The sequence below is a fragment of the Vicia villosa genome, linkage group LG2 (genome assembly GCF_029867415.1).
Source record: "Vicia villosa cultivar HV-30 ecotype Madison, WI linkage group LG2, Vvil1.0, whole genome shotgun sequence".
Classification (NCBI taxonomy): domain Eukaryota; kingdom Viridiplantae; phylum Streptophyta; class Magnoliopsida; order Fabales; family Fabaceae; genus Vicia; species Vicia villosa.
Genome location: NC_081181.1, coordinates 197,477,334 through 197,504,326, shown reverse-complemented (window position 1 = coordinate 197,504,326; position 26,993 = coordinate 197,477,334). Strand labels below are relative to the sequence as shown.

The window sequence follows — 26,993 nt, the reverse complement described above, 5'->3', positions numbered from 1 at the left end:
TACAAATAGTGTTAAAATTAAAACAAATTCAAATTAAATTTGCAAATCTGCTAAAACTCATTCAGTTTTTAAATTCAAACTAACACAAATTATTTCTGCCAAACTGGATCGCAAACACTCTTTCTCACAATGCCATGTTAGTAGGGTGTCTTCTACCATAAAGCTTATGCCATGTTAGTAGGGTGTCTTCTACCATAAAGCTTAGGGAACTGCTCCTCGTGCCATTTGACACAACTAGTCTGTAATAAACCACATTGGATTAATGATTGGAGTTTAAAGTTCTATTAACTTTAATCATACATCTTTCACATTATATCACATCTCTTTCTTCTACACTCTCCCTCTTTTTTATTCACCTCATTACTACTAGCAACCTACAGTTATAAAAACACTTGCATAATTGCTTTCAAACATACTTTAAATACACTCACTCTTTAACCTCTGTTAAGGTTTAATCATTAAAATATCGTATATGTTTTATCTTTAAAGCGGTTAAGTGTTTATTTTAAAACCGATTTAAAGTGTATTATGGACACTTCTGTTCACAAATTGCGAGTGTCATTACCCACTTCCTTGTTGATTTTTGTTTTTATTTTTCATAGGTGCTTCATTTAACAAGTTAGCACAAAAATTTAGTCAGATGTAATACCGAAAAATTTTACAAAGATTTTATTTTAGTATTTATTTTTGTAATCTGATCATACTTTTTAATATTCTCTTAACAAAGATTTTATTTTCATATATATTTTTTTAATCTAATCATACTTTTTAATATTCTCTTAATTTTAACTCCGCTACTCCTTTGGATATTGGAATGTATCGGATACCTACAAAACATACATTGATTTCTAAGTTAGTCAATGTATTAGTAGGTAGTAGATGAGTGAATTAGTTTTGTGATCATATACAACTCTTATTTATAGAGTGATTATTGATTAGTCTGAGATGCGCTTTAGGAGATTATTATCCTTGGTGAGAAAATCTCAATGATTGTTGATCGATAAATACATACTAATTGCCATAATTAAGAGATAGATAGTAAGATATATTCGATCTAACTATAGTCCATGTGGCTCACAACGATACTAGCACCTCAGTGCTTCTAAATGTTTGATTAATAGGGGCATCGGTTCACAGTGATGAGCTCGGGGTGTGAGACTCAAAAAATAGTTCTAGACCTTGTTATTAGATATATTTGTGGTTTTAAGTGCGAACTTTCTTGTTGAATGAATCATGTGATGTCGTGAATTTGTTTGTTTAAGCCTATATCATTATACAAGTATCTTGAACCCTTAACTATTTTAATAGGCACGAAGATTAAAAAATATTTAACAACAAAAATTAATGTGGAAATATTTGAGATGAGGTAATTCATCGAAGTGAATGTACCATGTGGACCCTCTATATTTGCAACTCCATGAGTATAAAAGGTATTTGTTGAGGAATTATGGTTCGTGAATAGTTTTTATCCTTCATTTCAAAACTTGGTTAATTATGGTTCGTGAATAGTTTTTATCCTTCATTTCAAAACTTGGTTAATTGCTTCATTTCATGGTCGTAACGAACATAACCATCACATTCATTAGCGATGGTCGTAATGAATAAATGATTTTTGAGCATCGTAACAGGTATCAGCCTTGTTTTATTAATTTTTCATAATATAGTGCAACACTTGGGTTATGGTGTGTCGTCCATTAATTACAAGTGCACAATCCCGGCCTTTGTCTGGATTTAATAAAAAATCCAGGGTATACACCACCATTTTCTAGTTTACCACCTACCTAAGATATGCGTTGTTTGTTAGATAATGCTTGAAATTGAATCAATTCAGACTTGAGTCGTGAACGAAACACCTTTTTTATAGCATTTCAGGCATTTTCGAATGTCTTAGAGTTTTGATGCAGAAAAACGCAGGATAATTCAACTTTATTGAGTTTGCACAAGACAGATGAAAACTTGAATGCAGCGAAGAGTGTCTGAAATTTATTCTAGAGGATATGCATTTGTTGTTACTGAATTTATGAATTTGAAATGAGGTATTTATAGGCCACATTAGTATTGTTTCACAAGATAGCGACCCCTTGGTGAAACAATTTTCTTTTTACCAACAATGTTTGGCCTATAACAACATATTTCAAGAGTTGCATGTTTTTATTTTGCAACACTTCATGAAGTGTTGCCATTTTCGACTTCAAAATTTTAAACACAAGCAATAACCAAAATAGGAGCAAATGTAATAGGCCGTCAGAAAGCCGGTCGCCAGTGTCGTCTCATTAGCGCTACGAATAGCCTGATTGCTCCGGTGCGTCGTGCCTAAGTGCCGCCTACAAGCCATCATCAGTGTCTCTACGCCCACATCAACGGACCCCGTCCTAGAGCTGGAGTCGGTGGCAAAATCGGTGAGAGGTTATATGAGGGAGATAAATGACATAATGCTTGGGACCACCACACTTATCCATGTGACACTTTATTCTCTTTTGTTCTTTTGTTGAGTTAATGATCTTAACTCTTTATAAAGGATTCAATGTAAATAAATATTTCTATGTGAGACTATTTCCCATGCATTTATTAACATTTTGGAACATACTCTTACTATATAATTCTCATAAATTACAACAATCCCTCACATGTTCTAATAATGACAAATTCAATTCCAAAATATATAAAGGAAAAGAATGTTAATATAGTTAAGTATCTTTCAATTTGAATTTAACCTTAGTAAAGACAGGACAAAGCCTAATCAGAATGTTAGGTAGTTATGCATGTATTTATGCTTTGAACCGTTATCCCATGTAATTATACCGATGTTACCATATACACACTCTTTAATGGTTCTTCGTCTACATATCTCGCCTAGTACTATTTATGGCCTTGTGATTTTTTTGTTTTCATGAATTTTTTATGAGAGAATCTCCAAATCTCACTTTGAGACGACACCATCTTGAAATTCATATAGGTGACGTTCAATTTGTATCTATTTCTTGAGATACATATCCTCGATATAGAACTTCATTAAGAGTTTTGAAAAACTCAACTCTCGATATGTAATAGTCAACATTGTCACAAAATGTTGCACAAACATCCAAATCAACGACTTGTTGTTACCCGTTGAATCTTAGGTTAAGATTTGTTAACTTCAGATTGGGTAGCTATTGTTGTTGGAACCCTTATTCAAGTAGTTTCAATCGCATACCTCTCGAGGTAGTCTTTACTAAATCTATGGCCAGTAGTTTAATAAATGGATCATCCAAATTATAACTTGTTTGTATATATGTCAGTGAAATGATTTGACCCTTAATAAATTTTCTAAAGAGAGAGTGTCTAGGATCTATGTGTCTAGAGTTTCCATTGTATAATTCACTTAATGCTCTAGCTAAGGTGGCTTAACTATCAAAATGTATCAAAATGTATCAACATTTTCAAACATTGTTCTTAGCTAATGGAACCTCCAACAGAAGGTCCCTCGACTATTCTGCTTCTTGTCCAGCAGATGCAAGAGCCACAAACTCTAATTCCATGGTTTAGAGAGTAATGCATGTTTCTTTCTCGCTCTTCTAAGAAATTATACCTCCATCCAATGTAAATATTCACCCTGTTGTAGATTTATAATCTCCATTTCTCGATAATCAAGTTGCATCTGTATATCCTTCTAGTATGGCAGAAAACCTACCATAATGAAGGCCAAGATTTTTGGTCTTTAAAAGATAACCTCAAATCCTATTTATGGTCTTCCAATGTTCATTATTTGGATTGCTAGTAAATCTACTCATCTTACTAACTGCAAATGTTATGTCAAATACGGTGCATTGCATTAAGTACATTAGACATCCAATTGCACTTGCATATTTCAATTGGGCTATAATTCTTTCATTGTTCTTTTGAAGTTTGACACTAGGATTGAATGGAGAGTTTACTTTCTTAAAGTTTAAGTGTTTCAACTTATCCAACATTTTATCAATATAATATGTCTGATTAAGTTCATAACTCCCACTATTTTGTTTTAATTTGATTCATAGTATAATGTCAACTAGCCCAAGATCTTTTATCTTGAATGTGAAAGTTAGAAATCTCTTTGTTTATAAGATTTCATTCATCTCATTGCTAATGATTAACATGTCATCAACACAGACACATAAATATTATTGTTTTTGCGCACTTTTGTGTACAAGCATTTGTCACACGAATTTGGACTTAACCCATTTGAAAGTATGGCAGAGTCAAACTTTTGATGCCATTGTGTGGTTTGACATAATTGAATCCATTTCATCTTGACTACCATCCTTCCAAAATAAGCATCCCTTGAAGCTACTCCTTCTTTATAGGCCACATTAGTATTATTTCATAAGCTATCGACCCTTGGTGAAACAATTTCCTATTTACCAAAAGTTACAATGTTTGGCCTACATCAACATATCCCAAGAGTTACATGTTTTTATTCTGCAACATTTCATGAAGTGTTTCCATTTCAAATTTAAAGTTAAAAACACAAGCAACAACCAAAATAAGAGGAACTATGTCATGCCTAAGTGCTCAAGTGTCGCCGCCTACAAGCTGCCACTAGCGCCTCTATGTCCACGCCCTCGGACTCGGTGTTGTTGGTGGCGACATGGGCGAGAGGTTATATGGAGGATACAAGTGGCACAATGCTTGGGACTATAACACCCTTTTAAACCCACCAATATTTCGCATATAATTTACGAAAATAAATCAAATAAAAATCGCCAACTCAAGTGTGTCACACTTCACATAAAATATCATAATACAAATCCTGCTCCGTAACAAGGGTTACATTAACAATATTAACATCTCAATATATCTCAACAAAGTATTTAAGTCATCTCAGCGGTTCCTCATAAATAAAACTCATAATAATTCAGTTTCATCTCAAATTGGATTCAAAACTGTTTTTAACATTTGAAAACCTCATGAAGTAAGTTAATCAAAATATAATAATAATTTGCAAAACAAACTGTTCCTAACCCGATGTTACATATCAGAGCAAGACACCACTACTAAAACGAAACTAATAAAACACTCCGAAACTATCTTCAATGCTTCTACAACTACTCCTGGTCACATGTGCATTACCCACATATCATTCAAACAGAAAGGGGGAGTAATCACAATTCACTATAAATATATTTGTGGTTACAAACAACTTTGTCATATAATAACACATACTGTTCATTAACACATCATACTCACCGATACATCACAATAGCACATCGACATATTTATCATCAAAATATCATATAATCACATAGTTTGCAATTATCGTCACATCACAACTCATCAACAAAATCCATGCAATGTCACATAGAATGTTAATGCAATAACACTGACTCAATGCATGTGGTACCAAATTTATGAACACATGGTTCATTATCCTCCATGATCCCCACCATATGATCGATTCCCTCTTGGAACCGGAGCACACCACAAAACGCACTTAATCCACACAATGGGATTAAGGTTCGTCACAAGCGGACCACTGTCCAAAAACGCTATGAAAGTATGATGCACAACAACACCATATAAATTCCCAACCACAGCTAGTCAATCACATCATCATTCACATAATCATCACATAACATGTATACACATTAAACATACACATCATTAAAACACTATTATGGATACGTGAAGTACATCACAACAACAACATCATAGCAACTTCACAACATCATTAAATTCATCATTAAAACAGAACAATATTGGCATACTAAACATATAATAATTCCATTTATACACATAGGCACGAGAATCATGCATCAAATAACTTATATAATTCTATCATCTTATAGGTCTACGTGTTAGCTTTCCAACGCTTCAAGGGTGCGTCAAACCGAGTCCTAAAACTCAAGTTACGATATTTTGAAGAAATGCTGCCAGACTGCTCGCCTCAGCCTCGATCGGCGCCCTAGGAGTGCTATGCTCGCTCCATCCTCTCCTAGTGCTCTCCCGACAAAATGAGCGATTTTGGGTTCCTCGCAGCTTCTTTCGCCCGGCGACGCTGGAGCAAAATTCCTCCTCATAAATTTACGAGAAGCCTTATTTTTCTCTCTCACCGCTAGCTCGATTGGCGACACTAGAGCGACTGGCTCGCCCCAAGCTCACGTCTGACTTGCCCGGTGAAACTCACGATTCAGCAACTTCTCAGTTGCGATTCACTTCTATTCCAGGCCATACCAAACTCGATTCCAGACATCACGCTCATTTCAAAACGCATTATAAACACCATATATCACGTATTAACATCAAAACGTATCATCATATCATTATAGACGTAAATCATAATATACAAACATCATCATCAATAATTTCATTATACTTCTCATCAAGTCATCATACAAGGCAAAAATGTACCACTACTTTAACCCGATATCAATCATAATAAATCCGATTACACTCTCTTACCTCAAATTCCTAGTAATTGACCTCTTTCTTCGCGACCTATGGAAATTCCTCTTTGGTTCTCTGTGCCCTAACTCTCGCTTCACGTCTTCTCTCTATTCCACGATCGTACATAATGAACCCTATCTCTCTTATTTTCTCTTTTTTACTTTGTTATCCCTTATACTCTTTCTAAGTTATTCCCTTTATGCCCTTATTCACCTTCCCACCTTACAAATCCATTTAATTATTATTATGAATAATATAACCCAAATGATTTAAATCTAAATAATTTTAATTAACACCTTAATCCACCATTACCCCACAACATACCCCACATGCATCACATAAATTCACAATAAACCACAAATAATCAATTAAATAACTAAATCTAAATTTTATTCTCTTTTGTCTTTTTGTTTAGTTAATGATCTTAATTGTTTATAAAGACTTTCAATGTGAGTAAATCTTTCTATGTGAGACTATTTCCCATGCAATTATTAGCATTTACTCACAACCACTTGTCATTTTGGAATATACTCTTTGTAATTAATTCTTATAAATTACAACATTGTCATCATAAAAAAAAATGAGAGAATGAGAGACTATGTGGTTGTAAATATGACCATCAGCTGGTTTTGATGGCAACAATTGATAAAACAGCGACTTTGAAGATAAGAACTCCGTAGGTCAAACAACTTATAGATGTTTAGAGTTCTTTGTGATAGGGGGAGTTAAGGAGAAGTTAATTGAACGGTTAAAGTAAAATCTCTGATGACACTTTATAAAAAGGTATTTCAAGGTTCATTAGTTAAAATATTCAACTTCTGGTTGAAGTGGTAAGTTATGGTTGTATCCAACAAAGTGTGTAATTAATGTTGGGACAATATCGACAAATTACTCTTTATTATAAATAATTAAGTTATTTTAAGAAATATTTTGCCGGGCACCTCCTTGTCATATTCTACCTCTTTGATCACTTTTAATGATAAAGTTTCTTCAATGAAATTATTTATAGAAGTCCACACTTATTAAAATTTTACGTGGTAAAGTGAATAACATAAAAATGATATAAGTAACTTAAGGTACATTATGTTCATTAATATTAGTTAATAATAGAATATTCTATCAAAATACAGCAATCTTGAATCACTTAATCAAAATCTTTTGCAGCCAAATGGGAATTAATGCATCTTACCACCACATTGGCAATGCATCTTACCGCCACATCGGCACGAGTTTCATGATGATTTTGCTGAGCATGTTGTGCCTGTGCAATCTGCATGTTCCATCTAATTGATCTCATTGCATTTTCCATTGTTGGGTCTAGTCTCATCATCTCCTTCTTGCATGCTTCAAATTTGATTTCCTTGAAGTTATTCCTTGCCCCCAGTCCCCAACAAGTACATCCCTCTGCATCATGGAAAGAGTGTTCTCCCTTGCATTAGCATGACTCTATCCCTGGACAAACTCGTTTGCTGACATTGCTACGGGTAATAGGATCAAAAGGTTTTTTTTTTTATAAACCACATTGTTTCGAGGCAGAGTTATGCAGAAAAACTGTGGCATAATGATCTTCACAGTTGAGTCATTTTTTCATCAAGCTGTTTTCAAGTCGTTTGAGATGAAAAGCACGCCATTTGCGCCATCCGACACTACTCACTGTGTTCTGACTTTCCTTTCCACAAGTTTTCATCTACTGCTCTACAGGGTTGCTTATTGGCTCTATAGCTTCACAGTTTTCAGTGGCTAAGGAAGTCTCAATGAAATTCAATATTGCAGAGTATTATATATGCTGATAATTTGATGCATTTCATAATCCTAGAGAATAATGATAATGGTCAGATGGTGTTTTCCAAAAATATCACCACTAAGAAGCCATCGATGTATAACATCTAAGATTATAACAGTCCAAATACATTGAAAAGTTTCCACAAAAAAACATAGAAAATAAATCTTCAATTACATTTTTTTTCTCTCTTTTTTAGTCTTTTAAGTACACGGGAGTGATATGTAGTCCTTATTTTATAAATATATCATCTAATTATTTTATAGGTTGAATAAATCTATTAACTTTCTCAATTATAAAATGATTAAAATTAGATTATTTCTTAAATTCTACTATAAATAGCTTTTCACCAATCAGACATTGAAAATATTTGTATTTTGAAAAGTGATTATTTTGTAAAGTAGTCCAAAATCAGACTAATGCGTCATTAGTATCATATATTGTGAAAATACGAGAGACACACATTAGCAAAGACAACATAACAGACACATATTACTAACTTTTTCTTTTGTTCATTCAGTTTCATATAAGGTTATCGGAGAGGCAAGAATCTTGAAAGTATATATACACTCACACAGAACAAATACTCTCACACATTCTCCCTAAAGACACCAGGTTTTCAAACATCACAAGTAACAAACCTAATGTTGGGGAATATCAGTCTCCTTTTGGAGATATCGAAATAACTGAGGAATTGTATATGAAGGCTTGTCCCATGATTTGATACATAATTTTGCCACAGCTAGAAGACTTTTAAGTTCTGTACCATCATAATTGTTTCCAAGATCAGGGTCTAACATCTTATCTATGGAACTGAAAAATCGGGATTCTTGAATCCATTCAATTAAATCAGAACCTTCCATCTCTGAAGACTGACCAGTGACAAGTTCCAGGATGAGCACTCCAAGTTGGAATATAATCTTACGGTTTTCCTGTCCCGTGCAATCTGAAATGGACCATGCCAATGAGCAATTTGAATATGTAAACTAAAAAGTGCAAGTACTTCAAATTGGTTTTTTGTTTTAATTAGGCGTAGTTTACAAAGAGAAGCTACCTTCTGTCACCATGACAGAACTTCCACCAGTAAGAAGGCCAAAATCAGATAGCTGTAACAACAGAAGGAAATTTCATTTAGTTCTGTTTCCAAACTAGTTTGGCAATGAACAACCGAATATGATACATTACAGTGAGAAAAGGAACGGTTTCCTTACTTTAGGGGTGAAGTTCTCATCTAACATAATATTGCTAGAGCTAATAGAGACATGACTTATTGGCGGTTCACTGAAAAGAAACAAGTATTCCTGCATTGAGAATGAACATAGGTAAGAAGAGGCCAAATGCCTAAAATCAGATAATCATACATCACCATAAGTTTTAGCAGGTGAAGATCGATTTCTAAATGACACCATGCAAAAATCCTATAAACACACGCTAACTTAACAATTGATCATGAACTAATTTCCACTACTCATTTTACCGAATTTGCCAATTGACAGAGCTTACCAGTGCAGCCACAACGCCATTAGCTATCTGCAACCTCGTCCTCCAATTTAAAGGAGTCTTCAAGGGATCTGTCAACATTCAATCATTAAAACAAAATCAAAACATCGTAAAATTCATCAACACGCTCCTCTAAACTTCTATTTTTACTTTCTAAATATACCATTGAGATGCTCCTTTAAGCTTCCATTTTCTATGTTGTCAAATACAAGCAATCTGCAGAAATAAGCAAATGCAAAAAGTTACAACGAAACTAGACTGAAATAAACATGAACTCTCCATTTCAAAAAAGAAAGTGAAAAATGCGAAACCTCTTGCTCTTTCGATCGTGTCCCAACGAAAAGCCTTTTAGCGAAAGAAGGTGCCGATGATGCAACCGTCCCAACAACTGCACTTGTTTATGAAAACTCTCATCATTTCCTCTATCAAAATCCTTAACTTCTTTCACCAAACAAACACCGCCGCACCCCTCTCCGAAATTCGCTGCATATGCAGAAACTTCGGAATTGCTATAAACTATTCTTTGAAAACTATCGGTCGCTTTTCTAACTTCCTTATACGAAATTCTCCTCACAAAAAACACGGATCCTGAACAATTCAACAGATCACATTCATCCACTTTCAACAATTCATATTCATCTACATTGAACAATTCAACAAATCACATTCATCTACTTAGAATTAACTGCGAATTAGTGAAGTGAGTGAGAATGAATTACCAGAACGAGATCGGTGAAGCCATCGGAGAAGGAGGCGCCGGAGCTTGCGGATCAAGGGATCCATTATAGTGATGATGAAATTGTCGGTTATAAATAACGGAGTTTAGTGGGAAATTAACACCGTTAAATTCCATTGTGTCTTTGTAAATGGAAATTGGAAACTACTTTTTTTTTGTGAAAAAAAAATCCGAATCTGTTGTTTCTTTTTTAACTTCGATTCGGAGGAGAGAGAGAAAGAGATGGAACGGAATCGGGATCGGGTTTAACGGCGTCGACGTCATTCTCACGGAAACGGTTAAGTAATTTATAAAATATTATCAAGTAAATATAAAAATGTTTATTTAGAAAAAGGAATGGTTAACTGAAAACTGTTTCTGGTTTTAAATTCAGTTTATAGTTACTAAAAAGTATGATTATTCTAGTTCAAAATAATAAATAGGATTAAATAAGTTTTTAGTCCCTATAAATATTGCACTTTTCACTTTTAGTTCTTATAAAAAATTTCGTCGAATTTTGGTCCTCACAAAATTTTCCGTCACAAATTTTGGTCCCTCCCGTTAAATTGCTCTAACGGAGGCTTATGTGGCATGCCACATGTCTCGCCACGTCGAGCAAAGTAGAATTAAAGAAAAAATAGACAGATTGCGGGGGTTTTAAACCCCCTCTAAAAGTAATTCTCTCATAAATAATAATAATAAGGCTTAATTGCAAATTTAATCCTCCATATCATTTATTTAATTTATACTAATTTCTTATTCATATTAAAAATATTTCACAGGAATTATATTTCAAAATAAATTCAAAACTGTAATAATAAGCTATTAATTTGGATTTTTAAAGGAGGGATTTTTTAACTTTAATTAATAAAGTATTTTATTAAAAGATAAAAAATAATTAAAAAATCACATATAAATATTTTATTAAGGTTTTTATTAGATTTAATCTCATTAAAATTTTCGTTCTTTTTCAAGCTTATATATTAAAAAGTGGTTGCAGTAATTCTCTGTAACAAGTTTAGTCAATCATTATTATTTTACAATAATAATAATAAGTTATTAATTTTAATATTAACTTATTCCAATAAAAATATTTTCAGAATGTTGTTGGCGCTCTCAAATCCCAGCCAGCTTCTTCCTCATTAATCTTAGTTTCATTATTTTACCAATTTCATTAGCATCAAGTAAAATATTATTATTAGAATCTCAAAATTAACAAATCAATAATCAATATCTTAATTGTTATCTCAAATTAGAAATTTTAAATCCCTAATTAGTAATACAATCCCTAATTTAGAGGTGATTTGACTAAAATGAATCAGGATTGAGGATGAATGAGGGAGTAAGAGGAGAAGAAATTGTTGTTCATGGTTTAAAACCCATATCTGGAAAATTCTGGAAAACTCATATCTCTGAAAAATTCTGGAAAACCCAGATTTATGAAAAAAAGAGAGATGAATTCCAAATCAAAACTTCATTTCATCAAAGGATTGCTGAAAATTAAAACAGAGATCCCAAAAATCAAAAGGTTGTGTTTCGATTTTGTTTGCTACCGTTTAATTTGTGTTTTAGTTTGTTGAAAATGAATGAAGTTTTTTCATTTTGCAGAATGGTTTATCCAACGGGCTGTGCAACAAAGTCTTCAAGCGTTGTTAATTTTGACAATTGAATCCACTTGATTGAATTTGGTTTTCATTTGAGTATAAGGGCCACTGTATTATATTTTGAATATTGAATCCACTTGTTGAAATATTTATTATTTAGTGGTATTTCTGACTTGATGTGATTAGAGTTGAGCACTTTAGGTAATTATAGGTTAATAGCAAAATTGTTTTTTATATATATATATATATATATATATATATATATATATATATATATATATATATATATATATATATATATATATATATATATATATATATTGGTTTTAGTAGTTTAAAAAATGCTGTCAGGAATTTACGAATGAGACTACCCATTAGGGATGTTGTTTAACAATATTTATGAATGTATATTTAGTTATAAATAGAGTTAAATTTTATGTACATTGGTTTATAGTTGATTTTTTTTTTTTATGTAATGAATATATATAATATGATTTAAAAAAAGAATATTGTGACACAATTTTTCTATACATGATCTTAAAGGATCTATACAATACATGAAATATTATATGCAAAAGTGTGAAAGGAAAAATATGCACGTTTAACAATTTGAAATCTAAACGTTTAGGCAACGGTTATTCTAGTTCTGGCAACGTTTTTTGGTTATTGTTTTTTAAGTTATTTAATGGGGTTTAAAACCCCCGCAATCTCATTCTTTTGACTTTAATTGACGTGGCGTAACACGTGGCGTGCCACGTAAGCCTCCGTTAGTGGAATTTAACGGGAGGGACCAAAAATAGGGACGGAAAATATTACGAGGACCATTGTTTGATGAAAATTTTTGTAGGGACTAAAATTGAAAGTTGCCATATTTAGAGGGACCCCTAACATATTTAACCCTAATAAATAAATTTCTAAAAAGAAAGGTTTCTAGCTCGTATGCTTCTATTTCAACATCGATAGATTTGGTTCAATTTCCGAGAGCTTTTAAGTTTTCTGCTAATAGCTGATACAGTTCTGTGAAATTTGTTTGTGAAATAAAAAATGTGTTGTTTATCAAATTGTAAAAAGTATAGTACTAGTAATTAATTTTTTTAATGGCAAAAACTAGTAAGATACCCGTGCTTCCGCACGGGTAAATTTATTTAATATTGAATAAAATTTAATTAGATACGTATAGATTAAAAATGAATGGTTTAATTATAAATGAAAAATAATCATATAAATTCAATTATATTAAATAATCATATAAAAAAGATAGTATAAGATGGAGATGATAAATGAAATATTAACATTTAAAAATAAAAGTTATCTCTCAATTAATAGTAATTGTTGATTAAAATAAAATAGCTACTATGTTGATAATGACTCGTGAAATAAAAAAATTATTTGATGCGATATAAAATATATTTAAAAACAAATGTAAAATAAACAATAATCATGGAAATTTAATTGTATTAAATAATAATAAAAAACCGTGTGATGGAGAAAAAAAATAAAATAAAGATATTATCTCTCAAATAAAGGCAATGATTGATTAAAATAAAATAGACATTATGTTGATAGTGACCCGTGAGATAATAAATAAATAGAGAAAAAAATTAAAATGAAAGTAAGAAAGTGTGAAAAAAATGTGAGAGAAATTTGAAATTTTAATTAATATAGAGAAAATGTGTAATGATCGATTAAAAAAATTAAATATTGAGTTGATAGTGACCCGTGAAATAATTAAATATTTTTGGGGATAATAATTAAATGATCGATTATTAATATTTTTTGTGATAATAGATAAATGTAGAAAAATTAAAATGAAAGTAAGAAAGTATGGAAAAATGAAATGTGAAAGAAATTTGAAATTTTTAGTAAGATTAAAATTTAAAAATAGATTATTAATATTTTTTGTGATAATAAATAAATTAAGAAAAATTAAAATGAAAGTAAGAAAGTGTGGGAAAATGAAATGTAAAAGAAATTTGAAATTTTAAGTAAGAGAGAGAAGATATGTGCTTGGGAGAAAAAGTTGAATCATAAACATTGAATTGACACTTGGCAAAAAAGTTGATTTTCATTGGACAATAGAAAAGTGGTTGGGTGATTTTGTTAGTTACTATTTTGTCCAATTTGTAGTGTAATGTTTTTTAGTGAGAAGGGTAATTTTGACAGTTTGGTCAATTTCTTAGTAATAGATAGATAGTAGATTGATTAACAAATAGTAGTGGTCATCATATAAGCCATTAAAATGGGTCAAATGGTGATGACTGGTAGGGTAGGTGAGCTTCATTGCTTTCTATACTAAAAATAGTGGTCCTTCAGATCATAGTGATAAAAGCATACGACTACTATTAAGATCTATACTTGTCCAAACACTATTAAGATTCAGAATTATATTTGAGGAGTCTCCATTTTGTTCATCACGGTTAAACTATGATTAATGTGAGTCAAGATCTTCTTCGTTTCTTCCCTTATGATTTTGTGCATTATCAAAGTTTTAAAAAAATTAATGTAATAATGTGACACCTAATGGCTACATTTATTTTTTATGCACTACATATGTCTCCAAACTATAGCAATGAAGATAAAAATGCAGAGGATCGTATCTCGATTAATGTATACTGAACCACCAAAAATTTGAGATAGTTATGCTATTTAATAGTAACTTAGGCCACTAATTAGACTGTTTGGTTAATAATTCGGCTAGTAAAATTGAGATTTCCTTCTTTAAGGTCCATTAGAATTTTTTTAAGAGTGACATGTAAGTTTTCTATAAGAGTTATATTGGGCATCTTTAACTAAAAGTTTAATACTCAACCTCAATCTTCATTTACCCCATCGTCTTCGCTCCTTTAAGCACTTTAATAGTGGTGTGACATTTCGCCACCATTGGATTGTTTTAGTTTTTTTTACACCATATAACGACTAAGATGATCTCACCTTTGTCGTTTAGATACACAATCTCCATATTCTATCAATTGTTATGCTAGCATCAGTGTTAATTTTGATGTATCCCATAGTCGATTTTCTCACGATTAATCGTTGTTAGAATAAGAGGTTCATCTCTAAAGCTTGGGGATTTCATCTATGTTTTGTATGTGAGTCTTCATCATCATATTATCGTTTTCTTTGTTATCTTCTTCCAAAATATTAGGGTTATTACCTACCAATCAAACTGAATTCATAGTATTAGGATTTTCTTGCTTATATAGTGGATGACCATTTTCTTTTCCTTTTTCCTCTACACTATCATTTTGTATGAGCTTCATGGATCCCTTCGATATAACCCCAACCTTAATATTCAAATAATAGTTTATGTACATCTCATCTGTGTACCACCACTTGAAGTTTTCCTTCATAAAGCTTTTACCATGAAAACGATTGGTAAAATCCCAGTTCTTGTGGTTTATCTCAGTGCACATACTTTTCATTTTATCTTTCAGATATCTATTGTTTCGATAATGAGTTTTCTACTTCTCATTCACTTTGTCACTGTTGTATTGCATATTGATGGTTCTGTTATTAGACACAATCTTCATTTGAGCTTTGCCATTCCACATATCGGGCATGATGTTTCTTTTTTTCAGCAATCCTACTTTCCTGGTTACCATTCTTATCTATCCATTTACTTTTTCCTTTTGCTGAATTATAGGTTAAGTAGTTGAGGCCAATATTGGACATGTGGGAGTCTTGGTCACAATGGAATATAATAACTTCATTATTATTGGTAAGGTTGTTATACATAAACTTTGTCACTTGATTTTGATCCTCATAGTTGTTTTGATGGTTGTAGATCTTACTATTTCCTTTACTAACACCTATGATTTTCTTGTTTTGATTTGCATTGGTATGGTTTTGGATGACATTAGTTTGAAACTTGGTAGTGAGATTATTAAGATCGTGGTCAGACTGGACTAAATTGTTATAAGTGTCTCCTTTTCTCCTTTTAATCCATGTATATCATGTTATTAGTTTATTATGATTCATTGTATCTCTTTCTTCATTAGACAACACGATGTTAGAAATATCATGACAACTGGTTGTTTGGCTGTTATGATTAATTGTACCCCTTCCTTCATTCAATAACATGATGTTAAGAATTTCATGGCAATTGGTTGTTTGAATCATGTTGTTATGATACACTTGACCCTTGGTTTTTTCACTTGTTGTGATTGAAAGTATTATTTACATAACTTTTTTTTGTTGTTTTAATTTAATGTAGGATCTTTGTTGCCTTCATTTGACCTATCTTTATGTTTATTGACAGTATGAGTATGAATAATTACATCATGTCTTGTGGAAATATTAATAGGGTGTGTGTGTCAAACTGATACAATATTTTTCATATTTTTTTTGTATTTTTTTACAAGAGAGGAATGTTGAACAAGTAACCTCAAACACAAGAGGGGGTGAATTGTGGTACTTAAAAACATGATTAATTTTAACCTTTCTTGATAAAGATCGTGTTAGTTAGTTTAAAAGTGACTAAACATTGCGGAAGTAAAATACAGGAAAGTAAATTGCTGAAAATAAAGAGAATAAGGATAGAAAGACTGTACCAAAGAGTTATCCAGGTTTGGCCGAACGTTGGCCTAGTCCCGTCCCTAAGAGATCTTCTTGAAAATTTTCATTACAGACTGTTGAGCTTTTAACGGTTATGTCCACAAACATTAATATAATCTGATCTTGAGATTTTGAACAAGCTTATCCCTAACCTAAAGAAGGCTTTTACCCCAACTGATTTTATCGAGACCATCGGAGATTTATGGCTGATCTCTTTAACCAAAGCAAAGCTTTTTTCGGCAGAGCTTAATAATCCAATATCAGAGATTTATGGTTAATCTCATGAACCAATAGTCACACTCTCAAAGGTATCACACCCTAAATACTATAAATGAATATTACAACCACTTACAAAATACTTCTCCTCACAGATAATGCTTCGCTCAATAGCATCTAGGCAACCAACTGTGCAATAGAAAACTTATGAGAGAAAAATAATAAATTCCAAAGAAATATAAAATTGTTGGAAAGTGATGTGATTTCAAGTGAGGGATACCTCCCTTTATATAGTATTTGGCATCACCCAAAAAGGAAAAGATTCATGGGTCGAATTGATTAGCCTAATTGATTATATACTTTAAATATGACCATTGAGATGCCCAAAAAGGAATTTTCTGAATGACCTAGGGCATAATTTTTAGTATATCTAATTGATTAGATGATACAAAATTTTCCCTTTAGACATTTACATAGCTCCTAAGTCATCTGGCATAATTTCAAGGCATTTTTTTAAAAATATTTTCTTTTGATAAAGAAGGTTTTTTAGTTTGTGTGTGTGTGTAAGTTTCCTTAATACTCTTAAGCTACTACCTTTATCTTTACAAAACTCAGTTCACTCAGACTGACAGACAAACATGATTCGACGAGCTTTCACATTTTGCATTAGGGAAACTTCAAGGATTTTGCTTAATATTGTATGATTGTAAAATTACTTTTGTCTTGAGTCCTTTTAAGATAATTTATTTAGTGTTTGTAGCAAACTATCGTCATGCGTTGTCGTTATCAAAACTCGATATGCTTATTTTTCACTACTTGTAAGCACAAAGATCCACATCCCCCCCCCCCCCCCATTTTATGATGACAATGCATCTCTTAGGAAAGGTGGTAAAAGTAAAAATATATTTGAAGTAGTTAAGCTCCCCCAAGTTAGATAAAAAGTATACACTCCCCTTGAGAGTATATTTCTTCCCCTTTGTCAAAATAAAAAGGTAAATAAGCACATAGATTCACATGTATTCACTTATGCATATTTGATTTAGTATTCCTAGTTGTGTTCTTATAAAAAAGAAGTTTTATTTAAGAAGTGGTTTTGTAAATATGTCTGCAAGTTGATTGTATAAATCTACAAAATTAAATATGGATTCCTTTTTTTTCCACATGATCCCTAATAAAGTGGTGCATAATATCGATATGTTTGGCATGAGAGTGAAGTATGGGAATTTTTTTGGTAAGGTTTATGGCACTGGTGTTGTTAAAATTTATTAGTACAACTCCAAGTTTAAACATAGTCTTTTAGTTATTGCTTCATCCATATGATTTGAGCATAACAACTTCCTGCAGCAACATATTCAACCTCAGATGTGGATAGTGTTGCACTTGCTTGTTTCTTGCTATGCCATGATACTAGTGAGTTTTTGATAAGGTGACAAGTGTCACTGGTACTTTTTCTATCTAATTTACATCCAACAAAGTCGGAGTCGGAATACCCCACAAAATCACAATTTGATCCTTTGGGATATCATAGACGCATTTGTTGAATGCTAGTGAGATATCTCATTATGCGTTTCACGATGCGAATATGTGATTCTTTGGGATATGCTTGAAAACATGCACACATACATAAAGAAAATATTATATCAGGACGTGGTGTAGTTAGATATGAGAATGATCCGATCATACCTCGATATTTTCTTTCATCGATCGATTTTTCATTTTCGTCTTTATTCAAGGAGCATGATATTGACATTGGTGTTTCTTTCACTTTTGACTTTTCCATATCAAATGTTTTAAGTAGATATTTACAATTTTTATCTTGATTTATAAATGTTCCTTCTTTAGTTTGATATATATGAAGTCTTAAAAAAAACTTTAACTCTCTCATCATAGACATTTCAAATTCATTCTGCATTATTTTAGAAAATTTATTGCACAAAGATTCATCATTAGCACCGAATATGATGTCATCGACATATATTTGAATTAATAAGATGTCGTGTTTGGTTTTCTTGATAAAAAGGATTTTATCAACCTGTCCTCGTTCAAACTTGTTTTTAAGCAAAAAAAATCTTAAAAGATCATACCATGCTCTAGGAGCTTGTTTCAAACCATACAAAGCCTTTTTGAACTTAAAAACATGATCTAGAAAGGTAGCGTTAATAAATCTAGGAGGTTGGTTAACAAACACCTCCTCTCTGGTGTATCCATTTAGAAATGCACTTTTTTACATTCATTTGAAATAGTTTAAAATTCATGATGCATGAGAAGGCTAATATCATTTTTATGGCTTTTAATCTAGCCTTAGGAGCATAGATTTCATCGAAATCTATTCCCTCATGTTGATTATATCCATTCTCAACTAGCCTGACTTTATTTCTTAAAATATTTCCTTCTTCGTCTAGCTTGTTGCGAAAGACCCATTGAGTTCCAATGAATATATTAGCTTAATCTTTGGGAATGATTTCTCAATTATTGTTTTATTCAGATTGATTTAACTCTTCTTGCATAGCAAGAGTCTAATGTTCGTCGACAATAGCCTCGTCGATTTCCTTTGGATCAATTTGTGAAACAAAATCCACAAAATTACATACCTTGTTGAGTGATCATCTAGTGGTGACTCTTTTGGATTTGTCACCAATGATATTCTATATTGGATAATCTTTTGTTAATCTCCATTCATTTTGAGGATCTTGGATTTCTGATGGAGTGACTAGGTTTTGTTTTTGATTTGAGTCTTCTTTTATGACATGATCATTATTTCATTTTGAGTTAGTTCTTGATCATCTCCTGGACTTGTCTTTTCAAGAATACATGCAAATTTAACAACTTCCACAATTTTGGGGTTAGTTTCATCAAAGTAACATGAATTGATTCTTCTGTTGTTCTGGTTTTTGTGTTATATATTCTTAATAATTTGCTCGAGGTGGAATATCCTATAAATATGCTTCATCAGCTCTTGCGTCGAATTTTCCTAAGTTATCCTTCTTGTTATTATGGATAAAGAATTTGCATCAAAAAACATGAAGGTGAGAGATATTCCGCTTTTTTTCTTTGTATAACTCATAGGGAGCCCATTTTAGAATGGGTTGTATCAAGACACAATTTCTGACATAGCAAGAGGTGTTTACCGCATCAGCCCAAAGGCATTTAGGAATTTTTTTCTCATTGAGCATTTTCCTAGATAGCTCTACTATAGATCTATTTTTCCTCTGAATACAATTCTCGTTACAGAAATTTTCAAAATCCTAATTTTAGAATTCTCTTCCATGATCGCTTCTTATGGATGCAATGCTCAATCCTTTTTGTTTTTGGTGACTTAGGCTAGTTTTCGAAAGGCACCAAACATGTCTCACTTTTGATATAAGAATTTTGTCCAAGTGTAGAGAGAGTAGTCATCCATAATAACCAAAACATAAATGTTTCTGCCTAAACTTATGTTTCTAGATGGGTAAAAAAGATCCATATGAAGCAGTTGTAATAGACGATCAGTAGAAACTATGTTTTTAGATTTAAAGGAAGCACTTACTTGCTTTTCTTTTTGGAGAGAATCACATAATCCATTATTTTCAAAATGCAAGTTTGGCACTCCATCTACAAGTTCTTTTTGGACCAGTTTATTTAAGCGGTCTATGTAAATATGGGTTATTCTCCTATGTTATAGCCAAGATTCGTCTTCGTTGCAAAGGAGACATACATCATTTGAAGGGTTTTTGTTTAAATTTACTGTGTAGGTGTTTCCACTTCTTGAGCTAATGAATAAAGTTTCATTTGATTTTGATTTTATAACTTTGCAACTAGAAGAATCAAATGTTACATTGTTACCTTTGTCACACAGTTAACTAATACTGAGTAAGTTATGCTTCAGTCCTTTTACCAAGAGAGCTTCCCCAATCTTAGGTTTAGGGTACCAATGGTTCCATAACCTAATATCTTTCCTTTTTTGTTATCTTCATATGAGACATATCCCCTAATTTTGGAAAGAAGGTGGAAAGTAAGATTTTGTCACTTGTCATATGCTTTAAACAACCGCTATCAAAAAACCATTTAGTGTCTGAGATTGTAAAGCATTCCTATACACAAATTTAGTTCTTAACTTTAGGCACCCATATCATCCCGGGTCCTTGTTTGTTAGTATCATATATTTTTTTCCCTTTTGGTTGAGATACATATGCATTTTCAAAATTAGATGATATTATGGCTCTATGTTCAAAATATTTTCTATAAAAATATGAGGGAGAATGTCCTTCTTTGGTTTCATGAATTTTTAATAAGAAACACAAATCTTGTGCAATGTGATGTTGTTATGGTTTTACACATATTCTCTATATTCTTGCTATTGTTAGTTGGTTCATACCATAATACTGCTTTATTGTAGAAACTCTTTTATTTCCTAACATTACTTCTAAATCATTTCTTCCCTTGGTAACCTTAATGAGAGTTTTCTTAAATTCGTAGACTTTCTCTTTTAAGATGTTACAATCATTACATGTGTCGCTTTTTGAAGTGGAAGGATTTTGCCTTAGATTTTATTATTTTTCTCTAAGATGTTTCCATTCCTTTTCTAGGGGTTTGTTTTTGGTTTCAATAAGAGATATTATATTATTTGATGTTGAAATTAGTTTTTCCAATTTGGTTGTTTCTTTAGATAATTTCTTACATAATTTAAATAAATCATTGTTAGAAAATTTAGAGGTTACCTCATCATTCCGATGTTTTGCCATTAAACAATTGTTGGCTTTTTATTCTTCATCATATGAGGACTCTATATCATTATCTCCCCATGTGACATATAATTTATTCTTCTTTTGATTTTTTTGGGTTTTAGATTTTCCCTTTCGAGTAGACAACAGTTTGGTTTGATATGTCCTTTCTTTCCGTAGTTATAGCAAGTTGGAATGGATGATTTTTCTCCATCTTTTTCTTTCTCTTATGCTTCCTTTTTCTCTTTCTTCGTAAACCTTTTGAAATTATTTACTACGAGAGCCACGTCATCATCTGAGATGAGTTCTCCTATCTTGAGTGCTAGACTTTTAGTTTTCTTGTTTTCTTCTTCATCTATGGCTAATCTTTTGAGCTCCATTTCATGTTCCTGTAATTTACGAAATAGAGTGTGTGTGTGTGTGTGTGTCCATAGTCGCTAAATCCTTTGATTCACAAATCATAGTGACTTTTGGTTTCCAATAGCGGTTTAAGAATCTAAGGATTTTTAGACTAATTCTTAATTTGAGAATGTTTTTCCCAGAGTTCTCGTATCACTTATGATATGAATGAATCGTGTTTGCATTTGATTTATGTTCTCTTCAAGTTTCATACTAAAGATTTCATACTCATGGACTAATGTATCCAACCTTGCCCTCTTCACCTCAATATTACCTTCATAGGTAATTTGGAGGATGTCTCACATTTCTTTTGCAGTTTTGCAGTGAGAAACTCGCAAGAATTCATCAAGTAAGAGTGCGATGGTGATGATATTCTAAGCTTTAAAACCACGTTGCACATTCTATTTATCCTATTTGGACCATTCCTTTTTAGGCTTGTTTACTACAACACCATCAACATCGTGTACAGGAACAAATGGTCCTTCTTTCACGACATTCTAAATACCACGGTCCATTCCCTCTATGAAAAAATTCATTTTCTATTTCCACATCTCATACCCTTTTCCATTTTAGGATGGAGGTTTGTTTAGTGAATAGCTTGAGGTCATCCTTCCTTCTGAGATGATTAGTCATTAACAGGAGTTAGGATCTGATGCTGCTTGTTGATAAGGTGACCTCAAGCACAAGAGGGAGGCGAGGTAAATTGTGGTATTTAAAAACGAGATCAATTTAAACCTTTCTCGATTAGGATGGTGTTAGTAAGTTTGTAAATGAGTAAGCGTTACACAAGTAAAGTACATGAAAGTAAATTGCTTAAAAATGAAAAGGATAAAGATAGATATATTGCACCAAAGAGTTATCCAGGTTTGGCCAAACCTTGGACTTGTCCTGTTCCCAGGAGGTCTTCTTCTTGAGATTTTTCACTATAGACTCTTGAGCTTTTGAAGGTTATGCCAACGAACCTTAATACAATCTGATCTTGAGATTTTTGAACAAGCTTATCCCCAACCTAAAGATGACTTTTACCCCAACTTATTTTATCGAGACAATAAGAGATTTATGGTTGATCTCTTTAACCAAAGCAAATCTTTTTTTTGGCAAAGATTAATAAACCAATAATAGAGATTTATTGTTGATCTCAACAACCAATACTCAATCTTTTAAAGGTATTGTATCCTTAAGATTATAAACGACCAACACGACCACTTATAAAAATCTTCTCCTCATAGATAGAGCTTCGCTTAATAGTACTTAGGAAACCAACCGTGAAATAGAAAACTTAGGAGAGAAAAAGAATAAATTCCAAAGAAATAGATAATAGTTGGAAAGTGGTGTGATTTCAAGTGGGGGAGACCTCCCTTTATATAGTAATTAGGATCACCTCAAAAGGAAATGATTCATGGGCTGAATTGATTATCTAATTGATTAGCCTAATCAAATATGTACTCTAAATATAGCCATTGAGATGCCTAAAAAGGAAAGTTTTGATATAGAGTCGTTACATTTCTTTAAGGCGATGTCTGAATGAGTTAGGGCATAAGTTTGAGTAGATCTAATCGATATGATCAAAGTCCTAATCGATTAGATAATACAATATTTTCCCTCTATCCATTTCCATAGCTCCTTAGTCATTTGGCATAATTTCAAAGATTTTTTAAAAAATATTTTCTTTTGATAAAAAAGGTTGGGCTTAAATGCATTTTTGGTTCCCCTAGTTTGAAAATTTTAAACAAGTAGTCCCCCTATTAAAAAAATTAGAAAATCTTGTCCCTTTATTTAGCATGCCTTGGGATTTACTTGGTCCCACATTCATTTTAGCTTACGTGTCATGTTTTTAATGAGGTGGCAGGATACTAATGAATTCATGTCATTAATTATGTTTAGTTTAATAATAAATTCAATAATTTAATTCATGTAATATGAAATCATATTTTAATAAAATAAAACAATATTTTAATTGTATAAAAATAAATCCTTAATAGTTATAAAAATTTGAAAGTATCGAAGCTTCCATTTTTCTTCGTCTTCCTCATCTTCTTCACTGTTCATTGTCCCCCAAGTAAGTTTCCAAGTTTATTTATTCAAGTGAACATCGTGAGATACCCATCTCTTCTTCCAACTACTAAAATGTTGCAGCAGTACGGTTTTAGCCATTGAAGTTGATCTTCAATTTGTTCAAGGTACATATTCAAGTGTGATCTCGATGCTCCATTTATGATGGCATAGACCGATGCGAACCCAGATCGTCGTTTCTATGAATGTGGGATGTATAAGGTATGCCTAAATCTTCAAAATTTTCCATTTGTAATTGGTTTGGTTTTTTTTTTCATCTTCCTCTCTAATTGTGGTAACATATCCAAGGATACAAAAAATGTAATCATTTTGCTTATTTGGATGAGGAGATGAATCATGGGACAAAAGAGTTAATATCAGCACTATTAAAGAGCCTGAATGAGGAGAAGGAAATGGTTAACACTTACAAAGCAAAGGAAGAGGAATTGAATATGAAGGTTAAGATCTTGAAGAAGCAGTTGAAGGTTAACTGGATTTTTTTTATTTTTCATGTTGTTTGCATGTATTGGAACAAAATTGATGAAATAGGATATAGTTGTTTAGGTTTTATGTTGTGTGCAGAGTTTAGGGTTCTTGGTGTAACTTGGTGTAATGGTTCAAAATGTAAGTGCCTGTAACTTGGTGTAATGGTCCAGAGTTAATGTAATGGTTCAAAGATAATGTTATGGTGTTAATCTGACAGCAATATCCCTTCTAATTTGGACCTATAATTTGTCTGCAACGTACCATAGAATTTGACAGAATAATGCATTATATTTTGACAGAATAATGCTTAAATATGCCTTATAATTTTTTTGACAGAATAATGCTTAAATATGCCTTATAATTTTACAGAATAATTCACTTTAATATATCTACAATGTGCCAAATATTTTGACAAAATAATGCATCATTTTGACACCAAATTTGGAATGTAATTTGGCTCAAAATTTGGACAGAATATGCCTTATAATATGACAGTTTAATGCTTAAAATTGGACAAAATAATGCACCATAATTTATCTGTAATGTGCCATATATTTTGACACTTGAGTGCCTTATAATTTGGTACCTGTAATTTGACAGCAACAAGCACTGGGCATTCACAATACTCATACTTTAACAACCATTAACATAATAATTAACATACCATTAATATTGTTTGAACACTTGTTTTCATATGCCTATTACAACCAAAATAACACTTGTTTTCATATACTTAGTGCAACCAAAATAACACTCAAGACACATCTTGAGTTGAAATATTCTTAGACCTAAAGTACACTACTCTTGGGTGGGTTGAGGAGTTTGTGAACTTTGACCAATTTCTATTTGCTTCTCTTGGGTCACTTTCTTAGACTTAGCCACCTTTTTAGCCTTATTCCCACCCTTTTGAATTACCCTATCTGCAGCCCTTTTGCCTTTGCAACTCCTCTTGTTATATTCCATAGCACCACATTTTACACAAGTGACAGTGGAAAACCTCCTTGACAGTATGTGAGAATTCCTAGGTTCATCATTTGTTTTGTTCCTCTATTTTTCGGCCTTCCTATTGCTCTTCTCATAACTGGTGGTTCCACTTTATTCTGGTCATCCACAGGCCACATTTGTGGTCCATTTGTTGATTACACAATGTGAGAGTTAGTCTCTATAAAAGTTGATTTCATGTTACACACAATAACAATTAATATTTAACACACTAACAATCAACAATTGTATTAAATACATGTGGTTCATTAGTCAAACCTATAACATGTAACAACATGATCCTCAAGCTTTTTCTTGAAATTCCAAATGCATGCAATTACATAACTGCAAGGTATGCTAATCAATTTCCACTTCCTACATGAGCAAAAATCCTTATTAAGATCAAGATAGTAAGTGTCATTGCCATTTGCCACACCAAATATGGACAGATCAACACATCTTTTGAAAATTTTTGAACATCCTTATCGTTGTTCAATGGTTAAGACCATGGGTAAAACTATATGCAAGGTTCTAATACCACAAGCACTTAATATTTGCATAAAACTCACTCTTAACCATACCTTCAATTTCCATGTATGACATATAATCTACATCCCAACCCCAATTCATCTCAGTAACTTGTCCATTGACATACCACTTAACAGGTTCCTAAACTAGTTTTCCCCTATGGTGTATCCTCAACCTAACTCTAGTATTCTTAGCCGGCCTGATAAATATTCAAAAAAAAAAAAAAATCAAATTAACACAAATAAACACAGGGGACCACATCAATGCATAAATAATACTCATTAGTCGGGACCATAAACAAATAAACACACCAAACACATAAGGGGACCACTAGCAATAGCAAAAGGGACGGAAAAACATACCTTACACAATAGTTGAGATCATCGTTTCTCATCTTCGTTGGATCATATTTTAGAACTTGAGGATGAAGAACTGAGCTTCAAAAATTATGGCACAGGGAGGATGAAAGACCGAGCTTCAGAAATTAGGGCACAAGTGTGAATGAATTGGGATTTGGGTTGTTTAGAAATAAGCTGATACTTATATTAATTAAAATAATATTGTTTTTAATTAAAATATCATTTTATTATTTTATAAATTAAAATATTGGATTAATTAATATAATATATTATTATGATGATATGGATTGAGTTAAATAATGTCACCTCATTAAAAAACATGACACATCAACTAAAATGGATGAGGGACCAAGTAAATTCCAATGCATGCTAAATAAAGGGACAAGATTCACTGTTTTTTTAATAGGGGGACTACTTGTTTAAAAAGTCCAAACTAGGGGGACCAAAAGTGAATTTAAGCTAAAATATTTTTAGTGTGTGTGTGTGAGTTGCCTTAGTACTCTTAAGTTACTACCTTTATCTTTACAATACTCAATTCACTCAGACTGACAGACAAACATGACCCAACTAGCTTTCACACTTTGTATTAGGGAAGCTTCAAGGCTTTTACAGAATATTGTCTGATTGTAAAAGTACTTTAGTCTTGAGTCCTTCCAGGGTGATTTATTTAGTGTTTGCAGCTGACTATCGTCATGCGTTGTCGTCATCAAAACTTCA

The 26,993-nt window shown here is 32.2% G+C and overlaps 1 protein-coding gene across 3 annotated transcripts; it reads right to left on the bottom strand.

Annotated features, from left to right (window-relative positions):
- Nucleotides 1-7,460: 7,460 nt before the first annotated feature.
- LOC131647859 (probable receptor-like protein kinase At1g49730) lies at nt 7,461-10,748 on the bottom strand. Of its 3 annotated transcripts, none has more exons than XM_058917678.1 (8): nt 10,402-10,727; nt 9,994-10,321; nt 9,846-9,898; nt 9,686-9,753; nt 9,394-9,483; nt 9,237-9,288; nt 8,824-9,128; nt 7,461-8,214 (listed from the first exon to the last, which is right to left on the bottom strand). In XM_058917678.1, the coding sequence occupies exons 1-7, from the start codon at nt 10,463-10,465 to the stop codon at nt 8,824-8,826; spliced, it is 960 nt and encodes a 319-aa protein (XP_058773661.1). In that variant the 5' UTR covers nt 10,466-10,727; the 3' UTR covers nt 7,461-8,214. The 3 variants fall into 3 exon arrangements, with proteins under 3 accessions (XP_058773661.1, XP_058773663.1, XP_058773662.1); XM_058917680.1 differs by lacking the exon at nt 7,461-8,214 and having other exon boundaries at nt 8,378-8,942; nt 9,039-9,128; nt 10,402-10,748; XM_058917679.1 differs by lacking the exon at nt 7,461-8,214 and having other exon boundaries at nt 8,635-9,128; nt 9,994-10,270; nt 10,402-10,690.
- Between the last annotated feature and the right edge of the window lie 16,245 nt (nt 10,749-26,993).